The sequence below is a fragment of the Arvicanthis niloticus genome, chromosome 3 (genome assembly GCF_011762505.2).
Source record: "Arvicanthis niloticus isolate mArvNil1 chromosome 3, mArvNil1.pat.X, whole genome shotgun sequence".
NCBI classification, from domain to species: Eukaryota; Metazoa; Chordata; class Mammalia; order Rodentia; family Muridae; genus Arvicanthis; species Arvicanthis niloticus.
In genome coordinates, this window is record NC_047660.1 from 119,183,274 (window position 1) to 119,201,381 (window position 18,108).

The 18,108-nt window shown below is 41.0% G+C and overlaps 1 protein-coding gene across 3 annotated transcripts in view; it reads left to right on the plus strand.

Moving 5' to 3' along the window:
- Positions 1-12,906, plus strand: part of Mdh1b (malate dehydrogenase 1B) — a 33,384-nt gene extending 20,478 nt beyond the window's left edge. For all 3 annotated transcript variants that reach the window (XM_076931795.1, XM_076931798.1, XM_076931797.1), the window contains 5 exons: positions 1,594-1,757; positions 5,589-5,728; positions 6,013-6,064; positions 11,123-11,194; positions 12,686-12,906. In XM_076931795.1, the coding sequence (XP_076787910.1) occupies positions 1,594-1,757; positions 5,589-5,728; positions 6,013-6,064; positions 11,123-11,194; positions 12,686-12,714 (457 nt within the window). In that variant the 3' untranslated portion in view covers positions 12,715-12,906. The remainder of the gene's footprint in view (positions 1-1,593; positions 1,758-5,588; positions 5,729-6,012; positions 6,065-11,122; positions 11,195-12,685) is intronic.
- The last annotated feature ends 5,202 nt before the right edge of the window (positions 12,907-18,108 follow it).

Genomic DNA, 18,108 nt, shown 5'->3' on the forward strand with positions numbered 1-18,108 from the left:
GCAGTTCTTTAGAATTTTGTTTCTAGAGAGAGCTGAGTTGTCTGGAGATCTCTGGAGAACAACACAGCTCTGCAAGAATCTTCTTAACAGGATCTCTGACTTGGCTAGAAGATCCAATAATTTTTTTATAGCAGGTTTTCTGACTTTGGTCAGAAAAGCCACGAGCGATCTGGATAGCTTTTAGAATTTTTACCAGTAGAGAGAGTTGTCTCAACCAGAGAGTTTTTTAAATAGAAAGAAAAAGGTGTGTAGAGCAGAGTCGAACACACACATACACAGAGAGGGAGGGGGAAGGAGAGAGAGAGAAAGAGAGAGAGAGAGAGAGAGAGAGAGAGAGAATGAGAGAGAGACAGAGAGATAGAGACAGAGACAGAGACAGAGAGAAAGCAGGCTGCAAAGCCATCTCAGCTTGGACCCATGATTTGACTTCAAGTTCTTCTTTTCACTGCTCCCAGACACCCCTTCTCTCACAACCCCTCTCCATGCCAAGGCTGGCCCTTGGCAAGTACCATTAAAATATTTTGTAAATTTTGCATGAAAATAATGTGCATTTTTATATAGATGTTTTTCTGTGCATTCTATCAAAGAATCAGAAAAAAAATATACATGAATAGTTGCTTGTTGGTCCCCACCCCCAACTGATTTTTTTTTAAATTAGGAATTTTTATATTTCAGGCTATCCTGAAAGTACTTTGTATATTGTTACCATTATTTCTAAAACAAGTGTACATAAAGCAAATGCTAATGTAAAGACAGGTTCATAGCCAAGGAGAAAGAGAGATGAAGCATTGGTAGGAAGAGGAGTTTAGGTGATGAGCACACCAGGTCAGGTTGACCATTGAGTCCCAAGAGAGGCGGGGCTGAAAGGTGGTACATCCCAGGAGCAAGAAGCTGCAGGTTGAAATTGTGTCACCATCATTTATTAGTTGCGTGGCTTTAGCAAAGTTACATCAAATTTGAGCCCCACCTTCTCTGATAATAGAACGAAAATGGTGGAGTGACCTGTTCCATATAGAATAAAAAGGAAAACAGATTCATCCAGGTAAACACTGGCATTACGATGTGGCAGAAAGAGGAGCCAGGCAGAGCCCCTCAGAAGCACCTTTACATCCCTGTCCCAGGTCCCAAGATGTAGCTTTTTCTTTCCCTTTGTCTTTTATTTCCTGCCCGTCTCCAGACCACAGGAATGCTATCCATGCCTAGGCACAGTCTGTGCTGAGCCTGTCTCCTGAAGCCACACTCAAAGGCTCTGCTTGCAGAGGGTCAAGGTTGCAATGATCTGAGGCATTCCCTCTCATCCAGCTGAGCTCTCCCTTGAATTTAAACAGACCATTAAACATATTGTCCCAAATCTCAGTGTGAACCAGTCACTGTTTAATGCACGTATTTGATTTTAGATGAAGGATATGAGTGGCCCCAAGAAAACATCTAAATATAATTTATTGTTTGTGATGAAACAAACTGTGACTATAGTAACCTTTGGGTCTCATTACTGTGTAGGTGGTGGATAAAGCTCCCTGAGCTGAGTTTTAGGACTCAGAGGACCTCCTTTCCATCCCCTTCTCTATTGTGAAACTGTTTCTTTTCATGCAGAGAGTGGATAACAAAAGAATTTGTGCAGACGCTTCAAAACTTAAGCAACACTGGAAAGCAATTTGGAGGCATTTTGGCTGCACACAGCATAGCCACCACCCTCAAGTACTGGTACCACGGCTCGCCACCTGGAGAGATCGTTTCCTTGGGTGTAATGAGTGAAGGTGCCGCTTCCTATCTCATAAAGCCCTATTTAGATCATAGCTTGACCTATAAGTTGCATTGATTTCAATCACGCCATAATGCATGCATGCATTCAGTTGTTCATTCAAAAATTCAGCAATATTTATTGTGAATGTACTAGAAAGAAAGACAAGGGATTGCACAGGCTTCACACTTCAGAAATGTCCAGCGGAGTGAAAAAAAAACAAAACAAATCCATTCGCTGCAGGGAGCAGGAGGAGTCAAAGTAGGCTTTGTGGAGAGAAGGCATTGCGAGAAGTCTCCAAGTGTTTGATGTTGACCTGGAGGGCCCACATGAGAGAGCACTGAACACCAAGAGCAAAGACTCAGAGACAGGATCTGAGTGTGCAAGGGGACCTCGGCTTCAGGAGGGCAGGTAGCATGGGCTATACAGAAAGACTGCTGCCTGTGAGCAAACACTGCAGAGATGTGATGCAAACTAAAGAGTATGCACAAGTCTTCCAGCATCCTTATCAACTAGGGAAAGACAGTGGCTGCTGTTACATCCTCTGTAGGCTCAACCACAAGCATTTCTTTGACTTTTGTCTTGTTCACTCCCTGATCTTCAGGCACGGGACTCTCCACTGAGTTCTGTCCTTGGTTGGTTAGCAACATGGCCATGAGAATGACGTGCTCTCAACCCAATGTACAGCAACCCAAACCAATCAGATCCACCTCTGGCATCCCTTATTTAATAACAGTGTCACCGGCTCCTCCTTGTTCCAATTTCAGTGCACCTCAGAGACATCTTCAAACAATCCACAGTGTGAGAATTAACCTCTGTCTGCCTTCTGTTCACACAGCATTTTATTCCTCTCTCAGACAGAATACTCTTAACTGGCCTTTTTAGATGCATATGTTAGAATATGTGCATCAAGGACAGGGCTGTGTGTCACTTTTTAAATCTTCATGGGAGAAGGATCTTATGTGACTGTACAGTTGAAGTAACAATTATTATTATTACAATTACAAAATACAATCACAAAATGTTATTACAATAATAAAAATTATTAGATAAGCTCTCATACATTTTATCCCCATAAAGCACACTCTCTGCAGATGAGATACAGGCAACGTGAACAGTCTGGGAGGTTTGATGAAGAACAGACTGTTAGTATGGCTTCTTCAGTGCACCTAGGGTTTTGTTGACAGTGAGACAGGCTAGATAGACACAGGGCCAAAGGACAAGCTTTGCAGTGGTTGCAAATGAGATTACAGAGCTGTTACCACAAAACCACCCTAGACTGCTGGGATCAACATGTACTATGGGAGGCCACAGTACTACTGACTTTGTTCTCCTTTATTATAATGGCATTTCAATATCATTAGGCTTGCAAAACTACCTGTTTCCACCATGCATATGACACCATGGCACACCCGATAATCTATATCTAAAGACAAAAAAAGAAAGGTAAACCTAATTCTGAGAAAGTTCTGACATATTCCTATAATTTTACACATTTTTCTCTGCCTGAACTCATGAGTAATATCCCCCTCCTTCAAAGTTTGTCTATAAAATGACTAAACAAGATGGCAGCAGTATGATTCTTTTGAAAAGCTTACATCCACCCTTAAGTGTTATAGAAGCCCGTTACTTAATAAGCCCTGCTTTAGAAAACCCCAGGCTCCCTCTATCTTGACTTGTCTTGAGGTGGTTTTCTTCAAGGTGATTCAGTATCTTTGTCTCTCCCATGGTGGGGTCTCTAAAAAGAACTCAGGCTGCAAATGGGCCAGTGCTGAGCTGTGACTCCCATGGCTGCTGACAGCCATGCTTCTGCTATGCAGAACAGCAGGATTTTGCAATTTCCTAATTGGAAGCCATTCATAGGACGTAAATACAATAGGAAGAAAGTACGATTAGTTTTCCAAGAGCACAAGTGGAGAACTGGAAGCTATAAGAAAATAACCAGGTCTCCTGTTCACTTCCTGTCCAGCATTTCTGGCCAACATGGCTGCTATAAAGTGCTGGCTAGTTTCATGTCAACTTGAAACTAGCTAGAGTCACTTCAGGGAGCCTCAATTGAGAAATACCTCCATGAGAGGCCCCTGATCCTGCGAAGACTCGATGCTCCAGTGTAGGAGATTGCCAAGGCAGGGAGGTGGGAGTAGGTGGGTGGGTGGTGGAGCACCCTCATAGAAGCAGAGGGAGGGAGGATGAGATAGGGGGTTTCCAGAGGGGAAACCGGGAAAGGGGATAACATTTGAAATGTAAATAAATAAAATATCCACAAACAAACAAACAAACAAATAAGGAAAAAAGGAGAAATACCTCCTTAAGATCAGGCTGTGGGCAAGAGACATTTTCTTTCTTTTTTTTTTTTAAGAGACATTTTCTTAACTAGTTGTTGATGCATGAGTGCTCAGCCTATTGTTGGTGAGGCCTCCTCTGGGCTGGTGGTCCTAGGTACTATGAGAAAGCAGGCTGAGTAAGCATATGGAGCAAACCAGTAAGTATTACTCCTACATGGCCTCTGCATCAGCTCCTGCCTCTAGGTTCCTCCCCTGTTGAGTTCCTTTCCTGAATTCCTTCAGTGATGAACAATGGTGATCATTAGAGCCAAAGACAGACAACTTCAGTTCCCCAAACTCCAAAAGGCAGTTCAAATATCCAGAAATGGATTCAACCCGGTGAATAGGAGAATTCTGGTGGTTAGATAAAAGCCAGCATTCCTCAAGAATCCATGGAGCTGATTCTTCTCTACAAAAAGAAGTCATTTTCTTACCTCTGGCAGAAGGGACGGATGGCTGCTTGTGGTGCCTATCAGCATGCCAAAGTGCATGCTGGCCTCCAGGCTCTGTCACACAGGTTTCAAAGTCTGTGCTGACATCCCTGCCCCCCGCCCCTTCCCTGAAGCTCAATAGCTTTCTTCCCTCAGCTACTCATTCTCCTTATAACCCTGATGTTTTTCTCTCTGTCTCTCTCTGTCTCCCCCATGCCCTTTCTCTCTCTTTATTTCTCTATTCAGCTTCTGCTTCTATCATGGCCAGGTTCAATCTGCTGGTCAAGCTCAGATTCCTTCTCTCTCTCTGCTCTGGACTCTTCCAGATGTCTCTAGCTGTCCTCTCTCTCATAATCTACAATAAAAATCGTCCCCTTAATCATGCCACGAATGGATCCTATTGTCAGGTTATACAATGAGGGCGCATAAGCCAAATAAATCCTTTCCTCCCCAAGTTGCTTTGGTCATGGTGTTTTAACACAGCAATAGTAACCCTAACTAGAACACATAGTAAGCTAAAATAGAAGGCTAGATTCATCAAGTGGTCCAGGCTTCTGAGTTACATGCAAAGTCATGTGACAGCTATGGAAAACAGGCACAAATTACATACAAGACTTGGAAAAGAAAAGCAGCATTAACTCCTGGATAGGAAGGAATGGAGGCTGGTCAGAACTCTGACATGTGTGTGCCCAGGTCTGAATGAGTGCTCCAGTCAGAGCCAGATAGCAATTCCAGAAACTTAGCTCCACCGTTGTCTTTAAGAATCATTTACTGGCTTAGGGGTTAAGAGCATGTGCTGCTCTGGTAGAGGACCAGGATTTGGTTCCCAGCACCCATGTCAGGCAGCTCACCACCTATAACTCCAGATCCATCTAGCACCCTCTGCTGGCTTCCACATGTGTACACATTCGTGAGTGCACACACACACAGTACAAATAAAATCTTACACACACACACACACACACACACACACACGCGCACACACAGTACAAATAAAATCTTAAAATGGTGTAATGTATTATGTGTGTCCTTCTCAGTTATTTTTCCAAATTCTTTCTTATTTATGCTTTGCCTTATGTGTGCTCCCTGCAGGCCAGTTTGGCATTCCTGAAGGGATTGTCTTTTCTATGCCAGTGAAATTTGAGAACGGAACTTGGGTGGTTCTTACTGATCTTGAAGACATTTCCCTTAGTGAGAAGATACTAAACAGGCTCACAGGTGACCTGATTCAGGTAATGGCAGAGGGCCTGCAAAGGAAATGGCTTTCATAATGATCCTAAAATGATCCTGTAGACTAAGGCACTCATGATTTTCTGAGCTCAATTTGCATCATATCCCTGAAAACCTTACCGCAACAAAGGCTTGGAGAATGTAGCAAAAGCATGTTATGCATCTAGTTTTATAATCTTCACTACGCTAAAATTATTTATTTTAAATCAAGACTCAGAATTTTTCTATTGAAGAATAACTTAGTGGTTGCTGTCATCTAATTTTCTGATTATAAATTTTTCAACAGGAGAAACTGGTTGCATTTGGAGACTTATTAACTTTTGAGCCAATTGAAGAAGGTAATCTCATAAATGTGTTGTCCCATTGGGTGATGTGAAAAGGTACCACAGTGGGGCTGGAGAGATGACCAGTGGTTAAGAGCACTGGCTGCTCTTACAGAAGACCTAGGTTTTGTTCCTAACACCCACTTGGTGACTCATAACCATGCACGACTTCAGTTTCAGGGTATCCAGTGTCCTTTTCTGGCCCCCTGTGTCACCAGACACGTATGTGTTACACAGACATATGCATAGGCAAAACTCTCTACACATAAAATAAAAATGAATCTCTTTTATTTTTTTTTAAAAAGGTACTATAGGGCTGGAGAGGTGGGCCTGTGGGTAAGAGTACTTGCTGCCCAAACATGAAACTTGAACCCTTGCCCCTAAAGGGTGTGTGTGGCTACACATGCATGCCTATAAGGCAGGGCTCTAGGCATGGAAGAGATGGGAAGGCCTCTGAGGCTTGCGGGCTGCCTGTCCCCCAAGCTCTCTTGTAATGAGAAACCCTGTCTTAAGAGAACAAAGTGGACAGTGATGAGAAGAGATATGACCTCCTCCTCTTGTCTCTGTGCACACATGGGTGGGCCCATGCAGTCACATTATCCCCCCCCCCATACACACACACGAACACACACAGGCATAAAATACAACTTATAACTGAATTACTATTAATACTAATATAGATAACTAAAATCTGTCTTTAAACTAAATTGTTAGTAGAGCAAGCTGCTAAGGTTAGCGTGTCTTTAGAAAAAAATGTAAAACTGCTAAAAAAAAAAAAAACCCTTTGTTTTAGAATACTATGACCATATAAATTTTATATATTCTATACTATGACCATATAAATTTTATATATTCTACATTTACTAGTTTTCTAGAACTAATATAACAAATCACCATATGCTAGGTTGTTTAAGACTTAGGTGTCAGTAGAGCCATGTTCTTTGCAAGATCTGGAGAAGAACCCGTTTTTACATGGCCTAGCTTCTAGCAGAGATGCTTGGCATTGTGGGCTTGTAACCACATCACCCCATTCTCTGCCATCCTGAACACTTCTGTCTGTCTGTCCCCTAGATGTTTGTGTTTCCAAATGTCTCTCTAGTCACAAGAACTAGTCATTGCATTTAGGACCTGTCCTAATCGAATATGACTTGATTTAACTTTGTCTTTGTATTTATTTATTATATGTATGTGTGTACACAGATGAATTTATGCATGAGGGAGTGTTGTGCCCTATGGTATTAGCAGTTGTGAGTTTCCATGTGAGTGCTGGAAATCTAACTTTGGTCCTCTGCATGGATAGCAAGTGCTCTCAACTGCTGAGCTATCTCTTTAGCCCCGATATGACTCCATTTTAAACTGATTATTTTTTACTAAGTCTCTGTTTACAAGCAAGTACAGGTGCCAGCAGTCAGAACTGCAGTGTATCTTTTGAGAACCACAATCTAACCTGTTATGCCGTATTTACTTTCAAATAACTTTATTTAAAATTCATTAAATATCAATAAATCTATTTTTCTCATTGACATTTTCTTTAGTTATAAAATGCTAAGGAGGTGAACAATGAAGAAGGGCAGAGTTTGAAATAGCTAATTTTTTTAAAAGGATAAACCATCTAGAAAAGATACAGGGAGTTCAATGGAAGTCAGAGACCAAAACTTGTAGGGAGTCCAGTATGTGGTTGTGGGGTTCCCTAAAAACAATCCCCAGCTGCCTGGATGCAGAAGTGGAACATGCCCCAAATATCAGTGCCTACTTCCAACCCATTCAGTAAGAATGGCAAAACTCAATGCTGTGCTCCAAAAATTATTTCGAGGTTTCTCATGCTAACTTTATTTGGAATAACAAATTGTCTCCAAAAAGTTTTCTTTTTTTTTCTCAATATTCTACTCCTTTTATTACTTGGGCTTGAAATAGATGCTGGGATGATTTTGCCCATCAGCATTGAATGTGGGGATGGAAAATGAGCTCAGTCTTGTTGTTCACTTGGCATTCGAGGAAGAAGAGGGGTGAGGCAAGGCGGGTGAAGGTGACTGAGAAACGTTGACTTTGGCATGTCTATAGCGTGTAAGAAGAAAAGGCTAACTAGGAATAAGATTTTCAAAGTCCAACCAGAGATGATATTTAAAAGATTCAAGACCCAGTCACTGCAATTTCTAACCATCTAAGCTGGTTGTTGTCTTTCAGAATAAACTAGTAAAAAGAAGCTGGCAGAAGGCTGTTGGTTCAGACCAAAGAGGATTTAGTGGAAGTGAGGGCAGAGAGTGTGGCTGGGGAATTCAGAGCTTGGCTGATGACCAAGTCCCTGAGATGAAGCCAAAACAAACACAGCCCAGAGGCAGGATGAAGGTGGGGCCTGTGGGCTGAAGAAGTCCAAGGGGCACCTGGTTTTAACTCGAGTTCTTTTACTTTTAAAATTTACAGGCCCTCTGGGTGGCTACCTGTATTTAGCAGACTAGAGCTATAATTTTCTTTCTTTGGAAAGGGCTACAAAACTGTACGTGACTTGTTGACTATTAACTGATGCTAAATTTTCCAACTATCCTTGATTCTAGACTGTCTTGTGAAAGAAGGTGGCATAGTATAGACTGAATTTTTATTAACAGAGATCTAGATTCCTTTGTTACCTTTCGACCTTGTATCCCCTCCAAAAAATTAAACCCACTGCCCCAGATATTTTCAAACTCAGAAACTTAAAAATAATGAGAGATTGCATCTCTGAGCTTGGAGATCCCTGTAGTTTAACTCATCACTCATCGTTGAGAAGATACATGTAGGAAGCTATGAAATCTTATCAATTTATTTAATAATTTTCTAGCATTTAGACTGTACACTAAATTTTTTAAAGTCAAAAGACCTCTGGCTCCTCCACAGATGACAACCAGGAAGAGCCAAGTGCCATGAGTGGCTTGCAGACTGAGGTAGGAGAAAAAAATGTTCCTTTTAATCTAAAAAGTTGTACAGTTTCAAAGAAAAAAAACTTTTTATTGATTATTTTATTTACTTACATGTCAAATGTTGTCCCCCTCCCAGTCTTCCCTCCACAACCCCCTATCCTATCCCCATATCCCCTTTGCCTGTAAGAGAGTGAGTGCTCCTCAACCCACCCATCCACTCCCACCTCACCCTTCTAGAATCCCCCTTTGCTGGGGCAGCAAGCCTCCACAGGACAAAACGCCTCCCCTCTCATTGATGCCAGATAAGGCAATCCTCTATCACATATGTATCTGGAGCCATGGGCCCACACATGTGTACTCTTTGGTTGGTGGTTTAGTCCCTGGGAGCTCTGAGGGATCCAATTATTTGATATTGTTGTTCTTCATGTGGGATTGCAATTCCCTTCAGCTCCTTCAGTCTTTCCCCAACTCTTCCATTTGGTTTCCAGGGCTCAGTCAAATGTTTGGCTCTGAGTGTCTGCATCTGTCTTATACAGGTGCTGGCAAAACCTCTCAGAGAACAGCCATACTAGACTTCTGTCTGTGAACATTTCTTGGTATCAGTAATAGTGTGGGGTTTGGTATCTGCAGATGGGATGGATTCCAAGGTGGGGTGGTCTCTGGATGGCCTTTTCTTCAGTCTCTGCTCCATTATTTTGTCCCTGCATTTTCTTTAGACAGAAAAAATTCTGGGTTAAAAAATTTGAAATGGGTGAGTGGCCCTTTCCCTCAACTGGGTACCATGCCTACCTACTGGAGGTGGTCTCTTCAGGTTCTATTTCCCCTCTGTTGGATATTTCAGCTAAGGACCTGGGAGTCTCTCACTTCCCTAGCATCTGGGACTTTCTAGTGGTTTTCCTCCCTCCCTGTGCCCCACTGCTACAAATTTCTATTTATTCTTCTGTCCCTCTGTACTTCTTTCCTGTCTCTTCCTATATCTGAAATTTAATCATCTGCTATCCATAAAATAGTTAAGACTATCAAAATTCCCATCCCATACTTTAAAAGATTATATTTTAATTTGATACTAGTCCTAAGTTCAAGAAGCAATATGAGATCATATTTTAAAGACATTAATAAATCTTTGTAGCAAACTACTGGGGAGTTTTTGAACTCCATGGATCCACTGGTTGCTGTGAGAGACGATAAGAAAGTTATCATGTTAGGTTTTCCAGTGTCAAGCAATGCTTAGTGAGAAGCTGGAGTGCACTGAGGCCCTGAGAGAACTGAGAAAAATCCATCAAACCTGTCATTAAGAAGGTGATCGGCCTCTTTTTGGGATGGGAAGGGGAGAAACCAAATTGCAGAGAACACATCCTCTAGAATAACTCCAATTTAAGTTGCCAGCTAGAACTTGAGGTACTTAGCGCTTCTGCCAAGTGAGATTTTTATGCAGAACTCAAGTCACCTGAGTCCCCTGACAGAGTAGAGGAAGTCGCACTGACTTTAGACTCTTAGAGGGTGGTTTGTTAAATGAGCATTATAATCAGACATAACAGAGTTCTTTATGAGTCGTAAAAACACCTTATGTTGGCTGCAAAATATTAATGGTTAAGAAAACCAATTTTAATCACTGGGGCCTTTCCATTGAAATATTATAAAATTGATAATAGGTTAGTTAAGAACAGATTTTTTTTCTGACTGAACTTGGAGAGGATAGAACAGGACAGAACAGGGGAGAACAGGATAGGACAGGATACAAATAAGGAAGAGATGGTGAAAGGAAAGAAAAAGAACAAAACAATAGATGATTAAATTTTATACATATTAATAGTATATACTAAATATTAAAAACATAATCTGTATGTTAAGAATATGTATTACTCATACATTGAGTAATATATGTATTACTCAATGCCTGTGGTCCTTGCATGTAAACAGTTAACCAACTCTACACAGTGGGATCCTTTCTCAAAAAAAATTTTTTTTTAGGAATGATGGTAAATAAAAGTGAATTAGAAAAGAGTATTGTAGAAAGTAATTTTTGGTTAATCTGTATGTACACAAACATACAACCTGAGTTATGATATAAAACACACACATTTTATCATGGCTCTTGGCACAAAGTTTGAAACACACTAACTGAGAGCATCTCACAAGATGTTGATTATATTTGAGAATTAACTTTTTACATTTTTAGTTTCAGATCCCAAAGATAAGGAACCTTCTAGTACCGTCCTGAATGAAGAAAAGGAACAGGCTGGGTCCGATGGTGAGTCAATGGGACTCATAGTCAGGGCTTGGTAACAATACCTTAGCTTCTCTTCTTATATCCCAGAAACACTTGGAGGCAGGGGGATGAAAGCACCAACAATTGCTTTCACATCATGTCATACATCAAATAACCAAGTCACTTTAGCTCAGCCCTGACCTCATCTGTATGACCCTTTTCGATTTTCTCTAATTCTCCTTTACAAAGCCCAAAATAGCCAAGAAAAAAAGGGAATCTTGTTCAGAAGGTCAGTGAGAGGGGAGCCTGAGAGACCCAAGGAAGAAACCCTCTGGACTCTGAGAACTTTGTTCTCAGTAGTTGAACTGGGGAATAGAAGGAGAGAACTCGAGGATCCTGATACAGAAGCAAGGATGTTTTCGAAGTCTACACACACAGAACAGTAACAATCTAGTGCACTTCCATTTTACCTGCTCTTTACTTGAATCACTCTGTGTAGAGGGAAGTTGGCTTCACTGAGCAGCTTCCCTGTGAGTTAGTCTGGGAAGCCTGCGTTTGTGGGAGGTTAGCAGAGACTTGCAACACAGTTATCTGGCTGGACTGTTCTTTTGCTCCATTGTCCATGGGACCAAGAAAAAGTTGTTGTCTTAGACTGAGACTCCATACAAATGTGACCTCACATCTTGCAGCTCCTAATAGAGCCAGGCCATCATGGAAGAGCCGTGGGGGGAGGAATGAGGTAGGAGAAACAAGAATGGCCGCCACATCCATCGACACACTTTATATTTTACTACTTTGGGTACTCGCTGCAGAGGATTATTTCAGATCTGAGTTATCAGCTCACCTCCAAAAAGTCATCAGTTTAGGAAACCACAAATGGTAGGTGATAGACAAAGCATTAACAAGTGCTTCTTTTTCAACAAATGGAATAAAAGAAGCCATGAGGTAGGCTGAGCCATGTGAGTTTCCTTTGCCAAAGCTTTTAACTCTGCTCTCCTATTTCTTATGAAAACAAGATGATGTGGATTTCTTTGTGTCTGACCAATCAGGATGTTCACTTGCACCTCCATCCTTGTATTGGCATGTCCAGGGAACTTTGTATTCTGAAAGTGCACAGTATGATGAGCTTTGGAGTTGATCATGGAGGGCTATAACTGATGCACTGAGAAAAGGCCCAGAGATGAAAGGAGCTGAGACTGTAGATGCACATGCAGCTCAGATATCGGAGGAAAAGCAGGGATGCTCTCACATAGAAATCGCTAAGTCAGGAAGGAAGCCAGAATGTACACTACCATGTGGAAATGGTTAATGGGGGTCTGGTGGCTTTCTCTCGCCACGGAGTCTGTCTCACACAGGTCCCCTTTCAGTCACTGAGCCAAACCAAATGCAGGAAGCCAGTGGCTGGAGAAAGAGGGGAACAAAGGTAAAAGCTAACAGAAACCGGAGCTGCTGGTTCCTTTGAAAGAGTTACATAAAACAAAACAAAACAACAACAAAAGAGTTACTTCTTTCCATGTTTTCCTCCCTTTACAGACTCTGATGGAAAAAATGAGGAGTACTAATAGCTTGAACCAGAACAAATATGAAGGAAAGACAGAAAGACCTGCGAGTGTCTGCACTTAGGGAAGAACAATGAAATAGAAAAGACCCCAAAACCTAGTAGAGTCACACATGCCACATCCGACCTCACTTTTGTCAATTACTGTATGTCCTAAAAAATAAACAAATGTAAACCGCTGTTTTAAAGACATTAACATAGTGCTGTCAATCACTGCATCTTTGCCTGGACATCACCTGTCTCCTACCTGACATTCTTGTAAAACAAATGTTTTTTTTTTTTGAGACAGGGTTTCACTATGTAGCTTTGGAACTCACTATGTAGACCAAGCTGGCCTCAAACTCACAGAGATCCACCTGTCTCTGCTCCCAAGCATTGACTTCTACCTGCCACTCTTGTTTTTTTTTTTTTTATTATGTATCTATTCTTTCATATTTTACATCTGACTATAATTTCCTCTCCCTCCTCTCCTCTTTCCCTCAATCTACATCTCCTCCTGTATCCCCATCCTATGTCACCCTTGTAGATTCCTGGGAGTTTCCATCACACTAAGTTTCCATCTCATCCCCCTAAGTCCTCCCCCACCCCCAATTCCAGGGAAAAGGGCAGGCCTCCCAGGGATATCAACCAGATGTGGCATATTAAGTCACAGTAAGACTAGGCATCTCCCTCATTTTAAGGCTAGATGAGGCAACCCAGTAGGAGCAAAGGATCTCAAAAGTAGTTTAAAAAGTCAGAGACAGTCCCAGACCCCACTGTTAGGAATCCCACAAAAAGATTAAGTTACACAACTGCAACATACATGCAGAGGGCCTAGGTCAACCCCATGCAGGCTCCCTGGTAGGCAGTGCAGTCTCCGTGAGCCCCTATGAGTCCAAGATAGTTGACTCTGTGGATTTTCTTGGCATATCCTTGATCCCTTTGGCTCCTACAACCCTCCCTTCCCTCTTCTGCAGGATTTTCTGAGCTCTGGCTAATGTTTGGCTGGAGGTCTCTGCAACTGTTTCCATCAGTTGCTGTATGAAGCCTCTTTGAGGGCAAAATCTATGAATATTATTGGGAGACATTTCGTTGGGGATTGTTAAGTCGTTACAATAAATAGGGGAAAGTTTATACTTGGTTCCTTCTTAAAAAGCTATCCTCCCAAGATGCAATACCTACATTATTGGGAGCTATTTGTGGGCACAAGGAGAAATACCACTAGAACAATAAGGTAATAATAATAAACAATGCAAGATGTAGAGAAATCTTGGCCATGAGGAGCTCAAAGAACCTGTCAACCAATGCAAGACCAATTCTACACTTTGGTGAAATACTAAACTCTGTGGTTTAACCTGTTGGTTAGGTAGGGATTTTTTTTTAACTTATAGATGACCTCTGTATAGAGTTATATACACATCTATATAACTTGATAAAGAAATAGCTTTTAACTGTTTGTTTTAGGGGAATTAAAATGTATTTAGATAATTTAAATAAATCACTTTTCCCATTCAATCTGGTTTAAAACCTGAATTGTCTTAGTTTTTAATATTTCCCCCAATTCCAGACAATAAATATCATAAAGATTTATCAATCCTATACCAGTAGGTTTTTGTTCTTTGTTATTGTTTTTTGTTTTGTTTTGTTTTGTTTTTTTTGTACATTAGCATCAACTGAACTCACCAGTTAAAACAGATTGCTAGCTAGTCGTGCTGGAGCCTGAGAATTGGCATTTTCAATATATTTCCAAGTGCTGCTGCTATTGTTCTGTGGACCACAGTTTAATGGCCACAGTCCCAGACTGACTGGAAAGTCATCAGTGAGCCTTGAATTCACTTTTTGCACACCGGTACCACAGATACTTTAGTCTAGATTTCACATTCTGGCCACAGGATTCTTGTCCCATCTTATACATTTTAAGAAATTGAGATTTCTTAAAGCTATCACCATCCAAACTAGTCTTCTCTACCAGATGGGGCCCCGGGTTCTTGCTGCTTCTTGCATAACATCTTTCTCTCCTGGGTGTCCCACAGACACGTTACTGAGGTCTCTTTAAGTTTAACCCAATCTTCTGGCTTAATGACTTTTTATCTGAAGGAGATGAGGCTTGTGAGACTCCAAGAGATACAAGTGAAGTAAGGTCTTATATAGCCATCAATTTGCTCATTTTCTGGCCTTGGACTGAACATCTTTAACTCTGAGATGGTCCTGGCCCAGAGCTGCATGCTTCCTCAGGCTGCAGAGGACATGGAAAGGTTACCCAAGCTTACAGCTGAGCTTCTGGCAGCAAACTAGTAACCTCCCAGTGTGAGCATCTGCTCTACCCCTCTCGGTAACTTTTTTCTGGGCAGAAATTAGGAGCCTAAAGGGAGATCTAATCACAAGTCTCTTGGTTTGCTGGTACAGAGACACATGGTTTTTAGTGAAGGTGCCACAAGCCAGAGTTTTGAGGAGTACACTCTGTCTCCCCTCTTCCTGTAAGTATACTACCTCCATCTGGAAAAAAAAAAGCCACAAATTCTATCCTGTTCAAGAGCAACATACATTAGTCACAATCAAACGATGCTACCATATCAACTTTCATACACACCCAAGATTACAAATGTATTTACAAAACCTTGTAATGACTTCTCAGTATTTGCTGTGTATCCTACTTTCATTTTTATTGCTGTGATGAGACACTATAACCAAGGCCATTTATAAAAGAAAGAATTTCTTTGGGGCATACAGTTCAGAGAGTGAGTCTGTGACCATAATAGTGGAGAGTGTGACAACAGGCAGGCCAGGGTGTGAGACACATATCTTGGTACTATAAGCATGAAGCAGAGAGTGAAAGTTAACTGGGAATAGCATGGGCTTTTGAAATCTCACAGCCTATTACCAGTGACATATCCCTGCCAACAGAGCCACGCCTTCAAACCTTCCCAAACAGTTCCACCACCTGGGACCCAACATTCAAACATATGAGCCTACGGGGGCCATTCTCAATCAAACGACTCTACCATGGATTGGATATGGTTTGTCCCTCAAAGATTTGGTTGTTTCATTTTCTGGCTTTTTGTTTGTTTGTTTGTTTGTTCTTGGTTTTTCCTGTGTGGTAGTGTTAATAAATGGTGAGAGTTTCAAGTGGTAGATCCTCAGTGTGAGTGAGGTCTATTGAAAACACTGCCCTCAGAAACAATTAAAGTAGTCCTGTGGGGGCTCTGAACTAGTCAGAAAAAACTAGACATACATAATGTTTCTTCTTCCTGTATTATCGGGTAATTCCTTCTTTCTGAATGCTCCTCCCTTCATATTGACATCTACCATGATATGATACAGACATGCAGACTCTCACCAGAGCTGTCTCTGTATTATTTGGCCTTTTAGTCTCAAAAATTCATAGTTTTGGTGGCTGAAAATTATGCACCTGCACATTCATAAACACACACACATGTATACACACACACACACACACACACACACACACACACACACACACACGAATATGGACCCAGAAATAAAACCACACAGTTACAGCTTTGCCTAATTTTTGGCAAAGATCAAAAGCATTCACCAGAGAAAAGGAATTTTTCCTTCAAAAAATGGTTTTAGGAAAACTGATATCCATGTGTAGAAGAATAAAACTATATCCCTTATCTTTTGTCCTGTACAGAAAGTAATTCAGAGCGAGTCAGAAACCTTTATGTCAGATATGAACCCTGAAACTGCTAAAGGGAAAACACTGTAAGGGGCAAACATGGGCGGGCAAGGACCTCTGGCAGCTCAAGGCAAAATCTAGAATTGACAAATGGTGGTGTGTAAAATTCCAAAGCTTCTAAACGATGAAGAAGCAATTACTTAGTAAGGAAAAAGCTCACAGAACAGGGGGAAATCTCCATTAACTGAGAAAAGATTAATATCTAGAATATATAAAGAACTCAGCAAAACCTAAATATCAATAAAGCTAAGCAACACAATCAATGAATGGGCTAATAAAATGAACAGTTCTTAAAATATGAAAGGTAAATGGCCTACAAACATTATTTAAATGTCCATTAGCCATGAAAGAAATGCAGATTAAAACTACACTGAGTTAGAATGGCAACCATTAAAAACAACAAGTGTTGCTGAGACAGTAGGGAAAGAGGAGCCTAGACACTGCTGGTAGAAATGCAAACCAATCCATCAACCATAGAAATCAGTGTGGAAGTTCCTGAAAGGAAGAAAAAAAAAAAAAACAACTAAGCACAGAACTACTGTACGACTCTGTTGTACCACTCCTGGATATCTATCCAAAGGATTCTAAGTCAATATACCTCAGAGGTACTTACATATTCATGTTTACTTCAGCACTGTTCACAATAGTCAAAGAATTGATCCAGGGATCTGTGGACGGATAAAGACAATTTAGCTGTATATACAATGGAATTTACTCAACCTCAAAGGAAAATGAAATCCTGACATTTGCAGGGAAATCGGCGGGAGTGCACATCATCATGTGAAGCAAAATAAGCAGGAATTAGGAAAACAAAAGTTTCCTGTTTCCCTCACACATGGAATCTAAATGTGAATGTTGTGTATAGGTTACGATGTTAGAAAAGGGATCATGAGAGGGGAGGAAGCTGTCCTACAGGAAAGGGAGGGAAGAAATGAGCCGAAAGAATAACAAGAAAGCAGAGAAGGCTCTTTGACAAGAGGAAGGGAACTAATAAGTGGGATCAGAGTGAATGGGAGATAGTAATAGAGGGAAAGGATCAATACGAATAATAACAAAACGTTGTGATAAATACGTATCAAAATGTCTTAATGAAGTTCACTACTTTGTATGCTAACTTAAAACTTTTAAATCCTAATAATCTGTATAAAATAAAATGTAAATGATCCCATGAATAACTTGGGTGTCACACTGCATTCAATCCTGATGATGAAACCTATACCTCCACAATTCATGACACCCCAGCAGGGTTGCCACAGATTCATGGAGCTCACAGTTGGCTGGACATCATAATCCCCTTCTCATTGGTCTTCTGTATGGTCTTGCACCTGTTGAGATAGCCGGTAACAAACCATAAGAGATAAAAAAGCCTCTGTGAGAATATGAAGAAAAGAAACTGTCTTACAGTGCTGATAAAAATATAAGTTAGTACAGACATTATGAAAACCAGTAAAAAATAAAAATAAAAATAAAAATAAAAATAAAAAGGCTTGGGATATGGCTCAGTGGTAAAAGCGCTTACCACTCAAGCATGAGGACTATTAGAGTGTAGATCACAAGAAACTCTCATAAGTGCTGGGTGGGTCTAATGGCAAGCAATTCCCAGAGCATGCTGGTTAGTAAGACTACCCATAGCAGTGATTTCTGGGTTTGAATGAAAGATCCTGCCTTGATGAATAAGGTGGAAGGGTGATGGAAGATGATTTCCAACATCAACCCAGG